General features: G+C 56.3%; 1 protein-coding gene across 4 annotated transcripts in view; it reads right to left on the reverse strand.

Annotated features, from left to right (window-relative positions):
• Window positions 1–4,496: 4,496 nt before the first annotated feature.
• Window positions 4,497–18,387, reverse strand: part of TNS3 (tensin 3) — a 210,592-nt gene continuing 196,701 nt past the window's right edge. For 3 of the 4 annotated variants that reach the window (XM_040455025.1, XM_040455026.1, XM_040455028.1), the window contains 4 exons: window positions 10,189–10,357; window positions 8,623–8,691; window positions 8,494–8,520; window positions 4,497–7,021 (listed from right to left, as the gene is read on the reverse strand). In XM_040455025.1, coding sequence (XP_040310959.1) covers window positions 6,877–7,021; window positions 8,494–8,520; window positions 8,623–8,691; window positions 10,189–10,357 — 410 coding nt within the window. In that variant the 3' untranslated portion in view covers window positions 4,497–6,876. The remainder of the gene's footprint in view (window positions 7,022–8,493; window positions 8,521–8,622; window positions 8,692–10,188; window positions 10,358–18,387) is intronic. The other variant, XM_040455027.1, reaches the window with a different exon arrangement.

Consider the following 18,387-nt stretch of genomic DNA (forward strand, 5'->3'; position numbering starts at 1 on the left):
AGGGAAGAGAGGACGGTGCTCCGTCCTCCCCTCGGAGCTCATCCGCCCCCACTCCTGGCAAGACGGAGACGCCCAGGCCAGACCAGCGCGCTCGCCTGGGAGGGGAAGCTTCTGGAACCAGCTGCTGGGGGTCTACCCCCAGCCTCCCCTGTGCAAGCCAGCACACGAGCCCCCCACCTGAACTCGGAAAGGCTTGCCCGCCCCGGTCCTGTGTGTGTGGGGGGGGGGGGGGGGGTTGTGTCACCGCGTTCGTCACTTTTCACGGGGCTCAGCTTTTCAGGGTTGGAAATGCTGATGGTCCACAAATCCTGTGGATTCACCTAACGGGGGTGACAGACCATCGATGATTTGCAAGCACAACTGTGGCTGGAAATGACGCGCAGGACGACCTTGCAGGGAAGCACTACAACCGTTCTCCTCGGACAAAGGAGCCGGCTCAGGTGGCCGGTCACAGCCGCAAAGGGAATGCGCGTCCGTTTCCGGCGCCACCTGCAGGCCCGCGGCTGACAGCGCAGCGCTGTTGGGATGGGCGATCCCGCCCTGCTGCAGTAAGCCGCGCTGGCCACCAGGGGGCAATGCCGCCCGCCATGCGCTCAGCAGCGCCCCCCCCACCCCCCTCCCCAGGCTTAAGCGCAAATCCCCGGTATCTTCCGATCCAAATGCAGGGCAAAGCGCAGCAGGAAGAGCCAGTTCACGGGAATCGCTCACTGGGGGAGAGGGTGCAGGGACGGGCCTCTCAGGGAGGACACAGGCTCCGGCTGCCCAGCTGGGGCACCGAAAGACACTAAACCAAACACAAGGGCGACCACAAACTGCGATTCTTCTTTTTTTTTTTTTCCAGGCCTGTGTCCCGATCAAGCTACTGACCCTTTCTGCCGCCGATCGTCATTGTCTGTAAATGGGCGAGGGCCACCTGCAGCTGTGTGTGTCCAAGCAGGAGGGTCACCTCGCTCGTCCCCACCCTACCACGGGAACGACAGGGGCACGGGGAAAGCTCCCGGGCCGCCCACTGGGGCTGTCTGCAGGCAGTGCGACAGATGGTCACCCGGGCCATCCGTGTGGGGCCCTGTCCCCCCACTACAGCGTGCCTCAAGTGGGGACTGCCTGGACTCTGCAGCCCAGGAAGGGCGGACCCATAAACCAGCAGGTGCTGGCGCTGTGCTTGGTAAACAGTAGGCACTCAACCAATGTCTGCTTTCTTGTCCCAATTACACCTGCTGTCCGCCAGAATCCGGGTGACCGTACACGGTCTGCGGAACCATGATTTCTCCTGGACAGGATGCATGCCCTTCCCTGGATCCACCCTCCGCTTGTGGGTCAGAGTACGGGCTATCTTGGCCAACATCGGCAGTTGCTTCAAAACGTGCCTTTTGTTGCTGGTGGGCAGGCCCACGTTTGTCCATTCGATCCCGTTGGCTGCTCGTGTTGCCTGGGGTCCTGCGTCCTTTGCGGAGCTCCCCCCGTTGCCGAGAAGGGGGCGTTGAGCCCCCAGCCACAAGTGTGGGTTTGCCTCTCCTTCAGGCTCCACCAGCCTTGGCTTCCGTCGCTGAGGCTCTGTCTGGTGGGTAGGCGTCGAGGGTCGTCGTGTCTTCCCCAGGGACTGAGCCTCCACAGCTGTATGACGGGCCTCCTTGCGCCTTGCTGTGTCCTGTGCCCTGAAGTACGTGTGGTCAGACACTGGTACAGGGCCTTGGCGTTTTAAAATTAACGTTGGCAAGATAGTCTCAAATCCTAATTTCAACCCGCTGTCACTGAATCCGAAGCGTAAAGCGTGCAGTTGGGTCGTGTTTTGGTTTTCCTGTGCCAAGCTCTGTCCCTTGGTCGGTGTGCTTAGTTCAAGCGTTTTTTTTATTCATTTATGTACATTTATTTATTTTTGAGAGACAGAGGGAGAGCACGAGTGGGAGAGGGGCGGGGGGGGGGGGGGATAAAAGCCCAAGCAGGCTCTGTGCTGTCAGTGTAGAGCCCGACGCGGGGCTCAATCCCACGAACCGTGACATCATGACCAGTTCAGGGACTGTAGAATTCACAGCAGACAGTTGCACGGATTTTTTTGCTGTCGTTTGTCTAGCTTGGGGCTCACTCAGCTTCTTGAATCTACAGGCCGGGTCTTTGTGGATTTGGGGTCTTTGGTGGCTGCCTCAACTACTCTGTAGCCCCCGCTCTCCTGCTCCCCTCCTGGGACTCAAGGACACTGCGGTTGTGTCTTCCGTGACTGTCCCCACCGGTCCCGGAGGCGGCCCACTTCTTGTGGCAGGCTCCCTTGTTCGGTCCCAGAAGGCAGGGCCCCTCTCCTGTCCCCTCCCTCCGTGACCCCGCCTCCAGCGAGTTGTTGTTTGTACCTTTCCGTTCTGTAAGGAAACTTCCATCTGCTTCGTTTCCATCGCCTGTTTCTTTGCTGTGCTTTTCTGTCTTTTCACTTGCGTGAGGATGGCTTGCATGTGCCGGCTGAAGCCTCGTCGGCTGCTTTGTCCTCGGCCAGGGATTCTGGCCTCGGATTCATCCGGATGTTGGGGGCAGAGGACTGTCTTTTCTCCTGTCATGAGTTTCCTGGTTCCCGGTACACGGGTCGTTTTGGGGTGGTTTTCTACCGTCGCCAGGATGCTTGGGCTCTTATGTTAGGAGACTCTGGCTCCTACTAACCTCTGATCGGTCAGCAGGCGGTGGCCCGGTGTACGTGTGGCCCCGGGTCCTGGCCCGCAGCAGGCTGTGCCCGCACGAATGGCTCGATCATCACTGTGTTGCCGCAGCATTTTGGTCTGTGTGGTTTCCCTGGTGCTGAGGCTCCCGTGGTCCCTGCGGTTGCTGCTGGCGGCACAGGTGTCTCAGTGGTAGAGACAGTGGAGCCGTGGCTCAGGGAGACTTCCGTGGCTGAGCCTTTCTGTGGACCCCATGACAGCGGGAGACGGCATGTTCCCCGGGAGGGGCACAGCCTCCTCCTGGTGGCCCCCCACCACCCTGATATCTCAGATCCATGGGGACAGAGAGGCCTCGGGCCAGGTCACCTATCATGGCATCGGGCACCCTCCCACAGGCAAAGGGCTTTGGGGTCTGATACCCCCCACTGCTGCCCTGGCCCAGGCACTGCAGACCGTGATTCCTCAGGGACGCTAAGGCCATTTCTTCTTGGATCCTTTTCTTGTTACCAGCCCAACAGCCTTGCACCCAAACGTGTCTGGATACAGCCAGTCCCGCGTCATGCAACGTCCCTGCCCAGCATGTGCCCACGGCCCCAAGTCTGCCTGGAAACTCCAACTTTGCGTCTGCTGTGTGAAATGTGACCTCTGAGGCCCTGAGGAAGCTCATCTCACGCTCTTGGTGACCACACATACCTCTATCAGAAACAAGAACCATGAGGGAGGATGGGGCAGGAAGTCCCCCATGGGCAGGACAAGGGGCCATCTCCCAGAGATCGAGGGGTCTCCCAGTGGGCAGGACCTGGGCGCCCATCTTCAATAGACCCAGGGTCCCCCGTCGGCGGGACCCAGATGCCCATCTCTGACAGATCCAGAGCCCTGTGGGGGTGGCAACCAGACGCCCATCACAGTACCTCCATCAGCAGTAGCCCCTGGGTGACGAACACAGAGTTAATCTGCACGGCAGACTCCAGGCCGGGCAGTGCCTGGTGGTGGCTGGTCTCTGGAGTCCTCTGGCAGACTCCAGGCCACCGTGACAAACCCAAACTGTGTTCCTGGAAACCCACCCTGCTGGGCCCTGCCCACCTTGACTCCTTGCTGTGACACTGGTGGTCAAGGGTCCAGCCCCTGCCCCCCAAACCTCTTGTTGGACACGACTCTCCCTTACGCTCCTGGCTGGGACTGAGCAGTTGTGTTTACGTGAATGGTCGCAGCCCTTGGCTTTATGACGACAGTGACCTCATCTGTGCCCGAGGCCTGCAGTGGGAAAGGAAGGCAGTGTGTGGTGCGGCCCAGTGACCATCCCCCCACCGGGGCCTGGGCGACAGTTCTGGGCTTTAGGGACGCAGAGAGTGAGGGGCCATGGGTCCTGTGTCCCCATCAGTCACATGGGGAGGCGGCCCAGACCCAAGACGGCAAAAAGCCAGCATGATGGGCCCCCACCTGGTGGTGGGGGGAGACTGAGGAGGGTGGTTCCGGGCACGACCAGCATCTGTTCTTGAAGCAACAGGTGAACCCGCCAGACTTCAGGTTCAGGCCTCAACTCTGTAGACGCGGGAAGAGTCCCCTCGGGGGCTGAACATCAAAACGGATCAGTATCTGTGAGCAGCACCACACGTTATGATTCAGTTCTTAGTATCTTCGAATGTAGGTTTTCGAAGGCCTCTGGGCAGAAATCTTGAAATGCATTCCTAAAGGCAAAACATGTTAATTTATCATGGAATCCAAGGACCCACAAAAAAATCAGCTTCAAACTCCCGATTCAACACATGCAGACACACACGTGCACACGCCCACGCACACACAGACGGACGCGCACACGCACACTTTCATCCACCGCAAGAAATGCCTGCCTCCCCGAGGCTTTGCCACGTTTATAATTTTATTATACTCTGAATAGAGATGATATTTGAGAAGCAGAGAAAATGACTATACAAAGGTTTATAGAACATTCATTTACATACTGGATATATTCTTTACAATGTAAGAAAAGTAAAAATACCCACTAATAAGTAAGGCAGATAAGGAGACGTGAGGTCTAGGACGCCAGGGATACACGCGGAGACCCTTAAATTCGGTTTGACTTAATGTGGTTATAGGTTAGCACTGGAGGAATACAGCATACGGTTAACAAGCAGGTTAATAGGACCCTGGCTATGACACTGTCGGGGGCAGGCCTCGTGACCTCCCCAGGACAGGACCCCTGTGCCTGCTGGCGCCCGGAGGCCAGGTGTCAGGGACAGCATCTTCCACGGAGTGACCCCTGGCCTGCGTGGGGGGGGGGGGGGGGGCGCAGGGCTCCCCGCGGTCTGAGCCCCCAGTTTGTGGATTCGTCTTGTTCTGTGAAACGGGTGTGTAACAGGGAGAAATCTGTCATACCAGCTTGCCAGAACCCGTGGAACTGGCTTCCCTTGGCTCCGGAGAGGGAGCGAACTTCCTGATGCCCTGACCCCTGCGAGAAGCCGCAGCTGGCCAGTCAGTTAAAAAAGCAAGCGGGTGTGGCTTCTGGAATGCTCCGGACAGGGACTGCACGGGAGGCCCCGATGCCTCGGTCATCTGATGGCCTGTGCTCCCGAATCCCACACCCACCCCTGCTCGGATTTCTAAACGAGTCCTCTTCCTTCATCGGAAGGACCCGGGACCCAGGCTGCCGTCTCTGGGTCAAACTGGGTAGAAGCCATCTCAGGCTCAGGTCCCTTTGGCCGAATTTCTGCCACGAAGGGAAAGCTACGATGCCAGTGGCCTCTGCCGAGGACCGGGCCACCAGGGCTTCCGGGAGACACCCACAGAGTCTCTCACGGCCACCCCTACACCTGTCGGCAGAGAAGATCCGCGAAGACCAAGGCAAACATTTGGCACAGAAATGAGGCACTTGTGATTGGTGCAGCTACTGGACCAGCCGGGGACCGTGTCCGCCTTCTCAGCGACCACGGGGGCTCGCGCACTCGGGTTGCGTGTGGCCCCACGTCGGTCTCTGACCCGCTTAAAGCAGAGACCTCACGAGACACACTCCCACCCCCTCCTGTGTGGCTGCCGGCGACTCTGGGAGGCCCAAGAGCTGGTCTGGACTTTGCAGAGCCGGGCAGGGCGGGCAGCTCCCGGGGCCGAGAGGCACCTTACACTGAAGACCAGGCCTTCCTTCCAGCTCCCGCTCCGGGGGACGCGCAGGGCCCTTGGCACGAACGGCACAGCTGGCTTGGTCTCCAAGGTGGTGCAGAGCAACGGTCCTCAGCTCAAGAACAGGCTGGAAGGTCTGAGCCTCGTGCTGTTCCTCCTGTCTCTCCGCTCAGGACGCTAGAAACACAGGATCCCACGGGGGCCGCAGAGGCGGGACGAGTGGCCGGCAGCTCACAGAGAGGCAAGTCTAAACCCAAATGTGACCCACCCTCCGGAACCTTCCTCCCCAGAAGGGACGTCACCCGCAGCCTGGAAATGCAACGTCGACCATCAGGCTGCAGGCGGTCGAGGCTGTCGGGGCTGCGGCCCCCGATCACCTGTGCACCCACACGGGCTCAGCCCCGCGGCCCGCAGCGATGGGACCCGTCCCGTCCAGCAACAGGAAAGTGTCATCATAAATAATTTGGCATAAGCAGAATATAAATTACATGAAATGGCATTTCACGTCCCTCTTCTTTCTCCTCTCGCGGCCAGTGGGCTGCTCAGACTTGGCATGTGAGCGGGAGGCTGGGGCCACCACCGCCCGCCGGGCCGAGGCTCTCTGATGTCATCGGGTGACCTCCTCATCCTCACAGCCATCGCACCGTCCCCTCCCCAGAGTTCCGGAAGGGCCTGACCTGCACGAGCCTTCGTCAGACGTGCAAACCCTTCTCGGTTAGCCAGCGTCTCTGTCGTGGAGGAGAGAGGCCTCCTCCCGGGGGCACGGGACGGACCGGGGCCCTCCGCACCGGCGATGGCCCCGCTGCTCACGCCGGGCCACAACCAAAGGGCCGGGCGCCCTCCTTCCCACAGATGCCGGCACGTTTCCTTACACGGCCCCTTCCAACGCGGTGGAGCCCAGGTGGGCGTTGCAGGTGCCCAACTGCCTCCACCCGGGAAGCACCTGGCAGCAGGAGTGTGTGGGGAGCAGTCTTCCAGGGGAGGCAGGAGAGGGCGGGCTGTGTCCTCAGATCTATGAAGACGGAGAGGGATCCCCTTCCCCTCCTGGGGCTGCAGCGTCAGGCTCACCAGCCGCCACCCGGCAGACGCCCCGGCCCCCCTCCTGTCTCTGGCGGGAAGGGGCTCAGATCTTCTTAGGGGAGCCGATCATGACCTTTGACACAAAGTTGACGATGGCGCTGGCGGGCTGCTCCGGGTCATGCTCCGCAAATAAGTGGCACACGTTGTCTGTGGCGCTGCCCTGCTTCCGGGCCACAAAACCGAAGACTCTGCGAAAGAAAAGCCGAGGTCAGACTGCCAGCGTCCGTCTGCTTCCTCCCACACTGCAGCCACCGCGACCCGCCACTCATGCTGCCCCCTAGCCCGACACCTGCCCACACCTGCCCGTACCTGCTTGACACCTGTCCACACCTGCCCGACAACCTGTCAACACCTGCCCAAGAACCTGTCCATACCTGCCTGACACCTGTCTACACCTGCCTGACTACGTGCCCACACCTGCCTGACACCTGTCCACACTTGCCTGACTACCTGTCCACACCTGCCCGACAACCTGCCCACACCTGTCTGATATCTGTCTATACCTGTCCAACACCCATCCACACCTGCCCACCTCACAGGTCAAGCAGTTGTGTGGCTGGCCACTGCCCTGGTCCATTCCTGGCCAGAATCCTGCAGACTCTGGACGGGATGGGCTCCTGGGCCCCCGCCCAGCATGTGGACCCCGCCCAAGGGAGGGCTGGGGTCCTCGGGTACGGGGGCAAGCGGCTTGCTCTCTCCTCGATCAGGTTACGTGGGGGCACAGACCTCACGGGGCACCGGGGCGGTGAGGGGAGCGCTCACACCTCCAGGGGTCAGAGCTCCCCTCTCCAGCCCCCTACACCCCAGTCAAGACAACACGCTACCAAGGAGACTGCTTAGAAGCACAGCGCATCTAATTATTTTTCTTAGAAGAATGGAACTGTTCTCTGGACAGGCTTCCGTGAGCCCTCAGCTGCCCATAGTGACTTCCACTGTCTGGTTCCCTGGCAAAGCCCCTTCTCCATCTTTGAAAAATGAAGGATTTTTCTGTTCCTGTTTAGCGGTTTCCAAGCGGGCTCGGCTCAAGTAACCCCGATGGCGTCGCACATTCCACGCAGGCACGAGTGCCGTCAGCCCCACGTGCCAGAGCGGGGCAGCCCAGGCCCCACCTGGGGTCTCCATGCGCTTTATCAGACCCCGAGACAAACATCACTGCGAGATGGGGACGCCAGAGCCAGACCCCTGTGATGTGACATTCCAGGCAATCAAATTCAGGTTACACCGAGGAAGCCGGCCTGGGGAGTGCACACAGCTCCGGAAAGTTCTGGGAGCGCCGTGCGGTTTCAGCCCGCCATCTGCGTCTGGGAAACACTGACCACCGTGTGGTTCACGCTCACACACAGGCAGTCCTTCCTTCCACCCGGACCTTGACGTGCCCGCCACGCACGCCGCTCTGAGCAGCCAAAAAGCCGCACAATCCGGTCCTCGCTACCCGACCACACGTACAGGCCGAATGGAAGTGCTGTGCCTGCAGAGAAGAGCCCGCAGAAATGCAGACCCTGGGCAGGCCCTTCCCACGGAAAGGGATACTTTCAGTTTTGTTTACGGCACAACCCAAACCCGCTGGCGAGATTCAGTCATTTTCTGATGGAAACCCCATTTGCAAACCTGTAAGAGAATGTACTTTGGAGAAGGAAGGTGCGGCATCCTGGGACCTTACCTCGAGCAGGGGCCGTCTGTGATCCACCTTGCAGATTAAAAGAGGAGGAAGAGTTACGTTAGTCTCTTTATTAACTTAACGGGCAAAGGATGCTTAAAGCATCGCTTCATACACACAGGGATTTCTTACTTCCTGTCCTGTGGATCCAGCGCGCAGAAAATCACACTGCTCACGGGGTAGTGCCTCCGGAAGAAGAGCCTGTGGGGACAGGGCGGAGGGGGACAGGGTCCCACCACCGGGTATCAGGGCGACGGTGATGCGTGGGGCAGCCCCCCCCCCCAAAGGCGGTTTTATTACTGGTCAAAGAGCCCTGTGTACCACCATCAGAGGTGGGCAGAGCGGGTGTGGGGGGAGCTGGCGCTCGGCAAGAGGGAAGCTCTCAGCAGGGCAACCCTGTGCAAGTGCCAGCCGCGTGGAGGTCGGGACCGAGCCCGGGAGCCCTGGCACCCGGAGAGAGGGGCCAGTGAGCCTTGCCTTCCTGTTCTCAGCCCACGAACCACCCACCATCGCCAGCCGTATTTCCTCGCTGGGGACAGGGCATCGTCAAGGATGGGAACCCAACTCAGCTATGAGGATGCACCTGATGGCGCCAGGGGGAACTGTCACACTGGCTGTGGGGCGGGTGCCAAGGACGGGTCGGGCTGCACCGGGGAGGGTGGGTGCCAGGGGACCCATCCTGTGCCCCGTGAAGCTCCTAGAGTTCTTCTGCTCTTACTGTTGAGGACCCGGCTCGCTTGCTAACCACACCAGTCTGTTTCCGTAACAGGTAAACGGGAAGTGCATCTGAAATGCCTTCAATCCTGAGGTCAAAGGCTCCGCGGGGGCGGGGGAGGACCAGGCACTGTCTGTGCACCTGACTCCTCGGGCTGGGCTCTACACTGTTCCCGCCGGAACTCCTACTGCATAGAAACTACTCGGTGACAGCTCTGATGAAGGCCACCGAGATACTGTCTACCATCCGGATAATCAGACACCGTCTAGACACGTGAAGGTCATCACCTGTTATATAATGTCTGGATTATGATGAACGATTATTACTAGCACGTGTTACTCTTACCCAGAACTAATCACTATTAGGTTACAATCATCTGGACGCTGAAATAGTATCTAGCAAGGTCACCTGAGCTCCGTGTCACCTGAGACGGGACGACCACCCATCACATGTACGGACACTGAGCAGACCAGTGGGCTCTACCATGGTCCCCGGGTGTTTTTACAGAATCAACTTAAAAGACATTTGCGTTTAAACATTACATAGGCGGGGTGCCTGAGTGGCTCAGTTGGTTAAGTATCTGACTCTTGATTTCAGCTCAGGTCATGATCTCACGGTTCGTGGGTTCAAACCCCACATTCAGCTCTGTGCTGACAGTGTGGAGCCGGCTTGGGATTCCCTCTCTCTCTGTCCACCCCTCCCTTGCTCGCTTGCGTGGTCTCCCTCTCAAATAAACTTAAAATTTTTTTTTAACTAAATAAAAATTATACACACGTGTGTGATACTCAAAGGTCCAAATCTCTCTCTCTTCTGACAATTTTACCACATCCTAAGAGGAAAACCTTTGGGCTGAATATCAGGGGGTTGCGCGTGGCTCCTGGGAGGTGAGAAAGGACAGGGGAGTGTGGGGGTGACAGACGCATCCCCAGGGGCCGCGCAGGCTGGCGGGGGGGTCTGGCCCTGGGGGTGCCCCGGGGACTCACTTCCTCTGGTTGTCGGTCAGGGTGATGCCCTGGGCGGACACCTTGAAGTGCACGACGGTGCACAAGGGAGGCGGCTCCTGGACCAGCGTGAGGCTCAGGGCCTTCTGGACGGCCTGGTGGCCGGTGAGGGACTCTGTCTCCACCGAGTTCAGGTACCAGACGTTGCAGGCTGCGAGACGCAACGGGGAGACGCTGTGTTAGTATGACCCCTGCCAGGTGCCCCGGCACAGAGCCCTTGGCCCCCGATCCCGAAGGCGTGGGGAGCGAGGGACCGGGGACACACCTGCCCTGAGGCCCCAACCCGGGAGTCTCCTGGCGTCCCCGGTGGGGCTGGGGTCCCCTCCCCAGCCTTAGTGTGGGAGTGAGTCCACAGATAAGCAAATGTGCCAGAGGGAGGCATGCCCATGCCATGTGCTGCCATGGGCTGGGGGCTTCTCTGCAGCAGCTTCTCTCAGGGGAAGCAAACTGCTGAGTGCGAGTGGGGCTTAGTAAACAGCCCGATGGCGCTGAGCCCGGATCCCTGCAGCTCATGCAGAAGCGGACGTCGGGCTTTGGGGGCGTGTGGGAGGTCTGCGTCACTCTGCCTGCCACCTGCTCCCTGCAGGAGCCACGGCCTTGCCTGGCCGACCACCACCACCGTGTCCCCCAGAGCACAGCCGCCTGCGCCCCCGCAGGCCGGACGCCAGGGTCCGTGTGAGTGCCCACAGCCGGCGAGCTGCTAGCCATCCACTGCTTCCAGGCAAATGCTGCAAGCCACAGCTAATTCACAGCTAACTTTTAAAGTTTGGGAAGCTCTGGGCCTCAAAGCCTCAGTGCCTCGGTGAGACCCGGGTTTGCGCCAACAAGTTCATGTGCCCTCGATCCCGGGGTGCCAGGCGCTACAAGCCTGCTGGCCAGGCTCTTTACCGACGTAGTGGGGAAAAGCCACCCAAATCCAATCGTCGGAGTCTCTGGAACAGGCCCAACTGGAAAGGCCAAGAATGAAGGAAGCAGGTTCCAGAAAACCTCCCGGGCGGCGTCTTCTGCCGGAGCGCCCCCCACAAGGAGCCTCTGACAAGCTCAGCGGGGAGTTTCCCCCGAGACACTAACTTTTCTCTGCAAAGTTCCCCAAAACATCCGCTCACTCCCGCCCTCGCCAAGGGGAGCTGGAGACTTCACCCCTGTCGTGGCCAGACGCGCCCTGTGCCATCAGCATCATTCAGAGAGAAGTTTCCACCCCGAACACCAGTGTTTCCGTTTCCCCCAGCTCTGCTGACGTTGCTCAGTCCTGAGGACACTCAGTGCATGTCCGGCCACGACAGACGCTTCCCAGACACCATCTCACCCAGTCTGCACCCTATCCCGGGTGGAGGGGCGTATGAGTGAGGACACTGCGGCCTGGAGGTGCCGGGAAAGTGACAGAAACCTCGCAGCCCCTGGGTGTCCAAGCCCCCGTGCCACCCCTGCTTCGTGCTGGCCGCTGCAGCGCCTACCGAGAACCTACTGGGTACCAGGCAGGTTCCCTGAGAAATGTCGGCCAACGTTCTGGAGGGTGAGCTGTGGACTTTACCATGTGCGACTCTCCCCGGCCACAGATACGCCTGCAGACGACGCCCCGTGCTCCTCCCAACCGCAGGCGCCCCTTTAGACGCCCGCACCTGCACCTGCACGTTCCCACCAGGAGGGGGTGATCAGGGGCGGGTGGAAACAGGAGACGCACCCCGCTGCTCCCTGCTGGCGGCCACCGTCCCCACCATCCCCAGGGGACCTGAAGCTGCCATCTGACCTTGAGAGCTTTACAGGTGCCATCTTGGGGCAGAGCGTGGGTCAACACAAAGTCCTCACAACTGCAGCCGCCCAGCGCTCGGCCCCTGCCACGCTCTGACCAGACGGACTTTTACGAAACGCGGGCGTGAACCAGGACTGCGCTGGCGGACGATAACCAGGCCACATTTATCAGGAGGCTTGGAGAACAGGGCTGCACTCGCTGACCCAGAGGTCCTGCCTCTGAGAAGGCTTAGAAAGGAGGGCAACCAACCCGACCTTCTCACAACCAATGTGACAGGGGAGCGCGGGGGCCACGGCTGACGCTGCGCTGAGGTTCGCAGGGAAGCCAGAAAGGGAGGAATTCTCGACACAAGGAGAAGACGTTTTCTTTTCCTCCTTGGTTGTATCGAGACGAGAAGACAGATGCGAGCGGAGCCCTGGCGCGTAGCCACCTCCTGAGTTAGGTGCTCGAACCCTCGCGCCTCACGTCCTTGGCTCGCGCAGTGATCGTACACCAGCTCTTTCTGGAAGCCGCACACACGGTAGAGGTTAATGGGGAAAGCGGACTAGAAACCACATCCATGCTACGGTCAGGCGTATAAAATAACACGCATGAGTGTGAAAGCGGGAGCTGGATGGGTGCCTGGAAAATTTACCATACTGTGACTTTCGGGGGGTGGACATTCTGCCTTTGATTTCATTCCTGTCACTGTGATGCGGTTCCAAAAAAAAAGAAAAAAGAAAATTCTGATCTAACTACAGTGAAATCCCACACAGCTGGCACGGCCTGGCTCTGAGCCAGGACAGGCTGCCACCAATCTCACCCCCGCTCCCTTGCGGCACCACAAATGGCCTTTTGATGAGGAGTCGGGGTTTGGGGAATCTGGGTCCCGAGGGCAGAGCCACGTGGTCCTTCCTCAAAGCAGAAAAGGGAGGTTGCCCCTCCCGGGGACTGCTCTGCTGAGCCCGAGGGTCCCAGAGCCCCTGCCTTCCAGGAGACGAGGGGGTTTGTCCTGGGGGGACCCAGCCCCCGACCAGCGCTCCAGGTGGGGACGACCACGTGCAGTGGAGCCACACCCATCAGACCCCTAGGGATCAAAGCCTCAGGGACACACGGGTTCCCCCAGCCCGTTTCTGGGAATGTGGGTCCTAAGACAGCGATGCAAGATTCAGAAAAACAGACATGATGCAGACAGCGCTGCCTGTACTGAGCAGCCAGAGAGAAGTCAAGCAAAGAAACAGCCAGACTAGCGACCGTGAGGAGCCGAACCACGAGATGGACCATTTTGCAGCCACTGAAAACGAGACCCACATCGTGTGCAAAAAACGGCGACCTTCTTACATGACGTGAAGAAAGGAAAAACGTCCAGGGCGCGTGGGAAACTCACTTCCTCTCTCTCTCCAGTGTCTTCCCTTCCTTTACCTTACAGATCAGACTTCTTTTATAAAGAAAAGAAATGTCGTGACATGGCTGGTTTAAGAACACAACCTGACGTTTCTGGGAAACGTGCCAAAGGCCTGGTGACGCCTTCTCTGGACGGAACACGCAGCCGCTGCTTTCCCAGCACCAAGGAAGAGTGTGGCCCAAACAACCCACAGGGCCTGGGCCCAAAGGAGGAGAAGACGTGTGCATCCTCGCTGGAGCCGCTCACTCCTGCTAACGCTCCCTAGTGCGGCTTCCTCAGCTTGACGGGTAGGAGACTCGGAGAATTCGGGGAATTCGAGAACCACTGCCAGTTCTGAAGGTGGATTAGGACACACGCAAAATGTAAGAAAAATCAGGGGCGCCCGGGGGGTCAGTCAATTAAGAGTCCGACTTCGGCTCAAGTCATGATCTCACGGTTCAGGAGTTCGAGCCCTGCCTCAGGCTCTGTGCCGACATCTTGGAGCCTGGGGCCTGTTTCAGATTCTGTGTCTCCCTCTCTCTCTGCCCCTCCCCTACTTGCTCTCCTTACTCTCAAAAATAAAATAAAATAAACATTTAAAAAACAAAATTTAAGAAAAAACACTCAATCCATTTCCTTGAAGTGATCGCCAGTGGGAGTCTGACCGCCTTCTGGCCACGGTCGTCCCACACTGTGGGGCCTTGAGGAGCTCCCTGCTGGCTCTGTCCTCGCTCCGGCCACGGATCTGTGTCCTGATGCCACTCCCAGCCTTGTCGCCCAGGAAGTGAGCTGAGTGGAAATTCAACCGCCTCCATGTGTCTTAGAAACGTGAGATTTTAAAAGGACATTGTGTAAACGCTCAGCTCAGATGCTCACAGAAGACTCCAGGGTCCTGCCTCAAGTCCTGGGAACTTCCACCCTTCACAAAGGCAAACCAATGATAACTGCCGCATGTTACTGAATGAGATTATAAAGTGAACCTAAAAATGATACCCTACAATAGAAGAAAAGGCTTTTGTTTTCTAAATATACATGCATATATATATATGTATATGTATATATGTATATATATACACACACACCTATATGTGTATATATACATATATGAATGTATGTATATATATGTGTGTGTATGTATATATACATATATACATACACACACATATATATATATTTATTTTGAGAGAGAAAGACAGTGCGAGGGAGATGGGCAGAGACAGAAGGAGAGAAGAGAATCCCGAGCAGGGCTCAAACTCGTGAAGTGGTGAGATCGTGACCTGAGCCCAAACCAAGAGTCAGAGGCTCAACCGACAGAGCCACGCAGGCGCCCCGAACAAAAAGCTTTAACATCTAAAAATAAGGGCGATTATGGTTCCCAATTACGAGTAACTAATTCATTGATCCATTTATTAATTGCACATTTGTTGGCAAAATGTTTGATAACCATGATGCTTAAGGAGAAACTTGCCAGGCAGCTTGCTGTGAGATGATATAAAGCCAAGTGCACAGTCCAGAGGCGTGCGGGCTGGGGTGTAAACCTGAGCTGAGCACAAGTGGAGATGTCACAGCAGGGAGGAAAGGCCATTTCTCCTGGGCCAGGAAGAGCATTTTTCCGTGAAAGCTCAGTGGCAGGCAAACAACCTTGTGGGTGACCACATTATAGTTCCCAAGGCAGTTTTCAATGTCAGATTCACTTGGTCTCTGCAGCCATGCTGTGGCAAGAGATCATTATCATTATACTAAGATCTGTGTGGCTGAGTGCATCACCGGAGGTCAAAACCCTGAGTGGCAGAGCCTGGACTTGAACCCAGGACTCACACAGCCACATTCCACATTTTTGGGGTTTCATGTTCTAACGTACTCGCTGTTTGGGGCAAACTCCGTCACCTTGGTTCTGGCCACACAAAACTTACCCCTTAAGGATAAGTCTGAAAAGAGTTCAACACAAAATCATTCGTTGTGAAACCAGAGAGATGAACTTTAGCTGAGCAAGAGGCAGAGAGGGAGTTATCGCACAGAAGAACAATGCATGTTGTACAGAGGAAGAAAATAACTGTATGTTTCACTGACCTCCATCACAGAGCCACAGTTGTAAGCTATTCTACAGATAAGACGTGCAGAAAGGAGGTACTTCGAGCCCAGGCCTCCACCAGACTCCCAAATTCCCTCCCCAACATTTCTGAAAGCAAACGCCCACCATGTATGAAAGGCCTCCTGTGGGGAACTGGGTTCCCTCACAGCTGCAGACCTGCAGGAGTCCTGTGGCCTCAGCCTTGTCCACACTGGGGCCACTAGGGCTGCATCTAATGCTGCAACAGTGACCGGGGCGACAGAGCGTGGCAGGAAACAAGATTACTATACAAGTCAATCCCTTACCATCCACCAGCAGAGGACAATCACAATTTGGAACTAAAAGAACAAAACAATTTAGGTTAGCAGCTCCAAAAGCAGAATACCTAGGTATAAATCCAATAAAATTATGTATAAGATCTATTTACGAGAAAAACTACAAAACTTTGAAAAAATAAACAATAACTGAATAAATGGAGAGATTCCACTTTATGAATAGGAGGGCTCAATTTTGTCAAGATGTCAATTCTTCCTAACTTGATCTCTAGATTCAATACAATTCCAATAAAGATCCCAGCAAGTTATTTTCTGGATATTGACAAACCAGTTCTGGAGTTTCTATGGAAGCAAAACACCAAGAAGAGCCAAAATAAGATCAAAGGAGAAGCACCGAGTTGGAAGACTGACAGTACCTGACTTCAAGATCTGTTAGAAAGCTGGAAGTCAAGGCTGTATCACTGGTAAAAGAACAGACAGAGAGATCAATGGAACACAACAGACAGCAGAGAAATAGACCCCCAACAATACAGTCAACTGATCTTTGACAAAAGAGCAAAGACAACGCCATGGAGCAAAGATGGTCTCTTCAACAGATGGTGCAGGAAGGACGTCTCCGTGCAAAACAGGGACTCTAGACAGAGACACCGCCCCCCAACACTCAGAGTGGACCACAGACCCGAATGTAACATGTAAAACTAGAACTCTTCTGGAAGATCCCAAAGGAGAAAATCAGGATCACCTTGGGTTTGGTGATAATTTTTTTAGATACAACACAAAAGGCACAACCCATGAAATAAAGAAATGGTGAACTGGATTTCTTTAAAATTAAAAACTTCTGCTCTGCAAGAGGCAGCATCAAGAGCATGAGAAGGTGAGCCACAGATAGGAGAAAATACTTGCAAAAGACATGTCCGATAAAGGACTGATCTCCAAAATATACAAAGAACTCTTACCAGTCAACAATAAGAAAACAACCAACCCGGGGTGCCTGGGTGGCTCAGTGGGTTAAGCATCTGACTTCGGCTCAGGTCATGATCTCATGGTTCGTGGGTTTGAGCCCCACGTTGGGCTCTGTACTGACGGTACAGAGCCTGGAGCTGCTTCGGATTCTGTATCTCCCTCTCTCTCTCTGTCTCTCCCCCGATCGTGCTCTGTATTCTCTCTCTCTCTCTCAAAAATAAACATTAAAAACAAACAACCAACCCAACTAAAAAATGGACAAAACACCTTAACAGATCTCTCACCCAAGAAAGTATACAGATAGCAAAGATGAAGAGATGACCCCCGTCATGGGCCATCAGGGAAATACAGGTGAAAACATGGCACCCCACTACACACCTATTAGAACGGCCAAACTCCAGAACCCTGATGACACCCAGCGCTGGTGAGGATGCTGAGCAGCGGGAACGCTCACTCGTGGCTGGTGGGAATGCAAAATGGCGTGGCCGCTCTGCAAGACACTGCTGGAAACATGCTCCCACCACCCGATCCAGCAGCCGTGCTCCTTGGCATTTACCCAGAGGAGGGGACATCAGAAACCTGCACACGATGTTTACGGCAGCTTTACTCAGTTGCCAAAAGCTGGAAGCAACTGGGATGTCCCTCAGCAGGTGAACGGATACATAAGCTGTGGTCCATCCAGATGATGGAGTATTACTTGGCACCAGAAAAAAAACAAAAATGAGCCACTGAGCCATGAAAAGACACGAAGGAGACTTACACCACATCACTAAGTGACAAAAGCCAGTGTGAGAAGGCCACCAACTGTACGATCCAGCTATGAGACGTTCTAGAAAAGGCACAACTGGGGCGCCTGGGTGGCGCAGTCGGTTAAGCGTCCGACTTCAGCCAGGTCACGATCTCGCGGTCCGTGAGTTCGAGCCCCGCGTCAGGCTCTGGGCTGATGGCTCGGAGCCTGGAGCCTGTTTCCGATTCTGTGTCTCCCTCTCTCTCTGCCCCTCCCCCGTTCATGCTCTGTCTCTCTCTGTCCCAAAAATAAATAAATGTTGAAAAAAAAATTTTTTTTAAAAAAAAAAGAAAAGGCACAACTTCAGAGACAGTAAAAGGACCATTGTTACCAGGGGTTTGGAGGGCAGGGATGAGAACGGAGCACGGAGGAGTTTAAGGACAACAAAGTTACCTTGGGTGACCCTCTAACGGTGGATATGCATCACTGTAACATTTGTGCAAACCCACTGAGTGACCACCACCAAGAGTGAGCCCCAGTGTAGATTGCGGACTCTGGGTGATAATGATGCGTAAACGCTGTAACGGGGGGCGCTGTGCACACAGGGGCAGGGGGGTGCGTGGGAAATCTCTGCATCTTCAATTTTGACGTGAACCTTAAAGCGCTCTAAGGAATAGTCTATTAATTAAAAAAATAAAGTGCCCAGGTGAGCCCCGTGGGGAGGGACTGTGCCCCCTGGGCTGGGGGGCAGCGCAGGGGAAACAGTCAGCCTATTTAGTGAAGCCCTCTGAACGCTCTTATATTTACAGCTGGAGGTGCGGCCCCCGCACCCCATCTCCCCAGATGAAACGCAGCTCTGGACTTTCTCCCACTGTCTGGTCTTGTTTGTGGTGAGGTATCTGTAGCCTGGGGAGTCCTGGTTCTGTGCCCCCCGCACTTGGTGCCCACCCTGTCCTGGGGTGGCTTCCAGAAAAGGAAGCTCCTTCAGGCACACAGCTGAGAAAGGAAACCCGCAGACCCGGGGTGACAAAG

The sequence above is a fragment of the Herpailurus yagouaroundi genome, unplaced genomic scaffold (assembly GCF_014898765.1).
Source record: "Herpailurus yagouaroundi ecotype Mexico unplaced genomic scaffold, PumYag 214, whole genome shotgun sequence".
Lineage (NCBI taxonomy): Eukaryota > Metazoa > Chordata > Mammalia > Carnivora > Felidae > Herpailurus > Herpailurus yagouaroundi.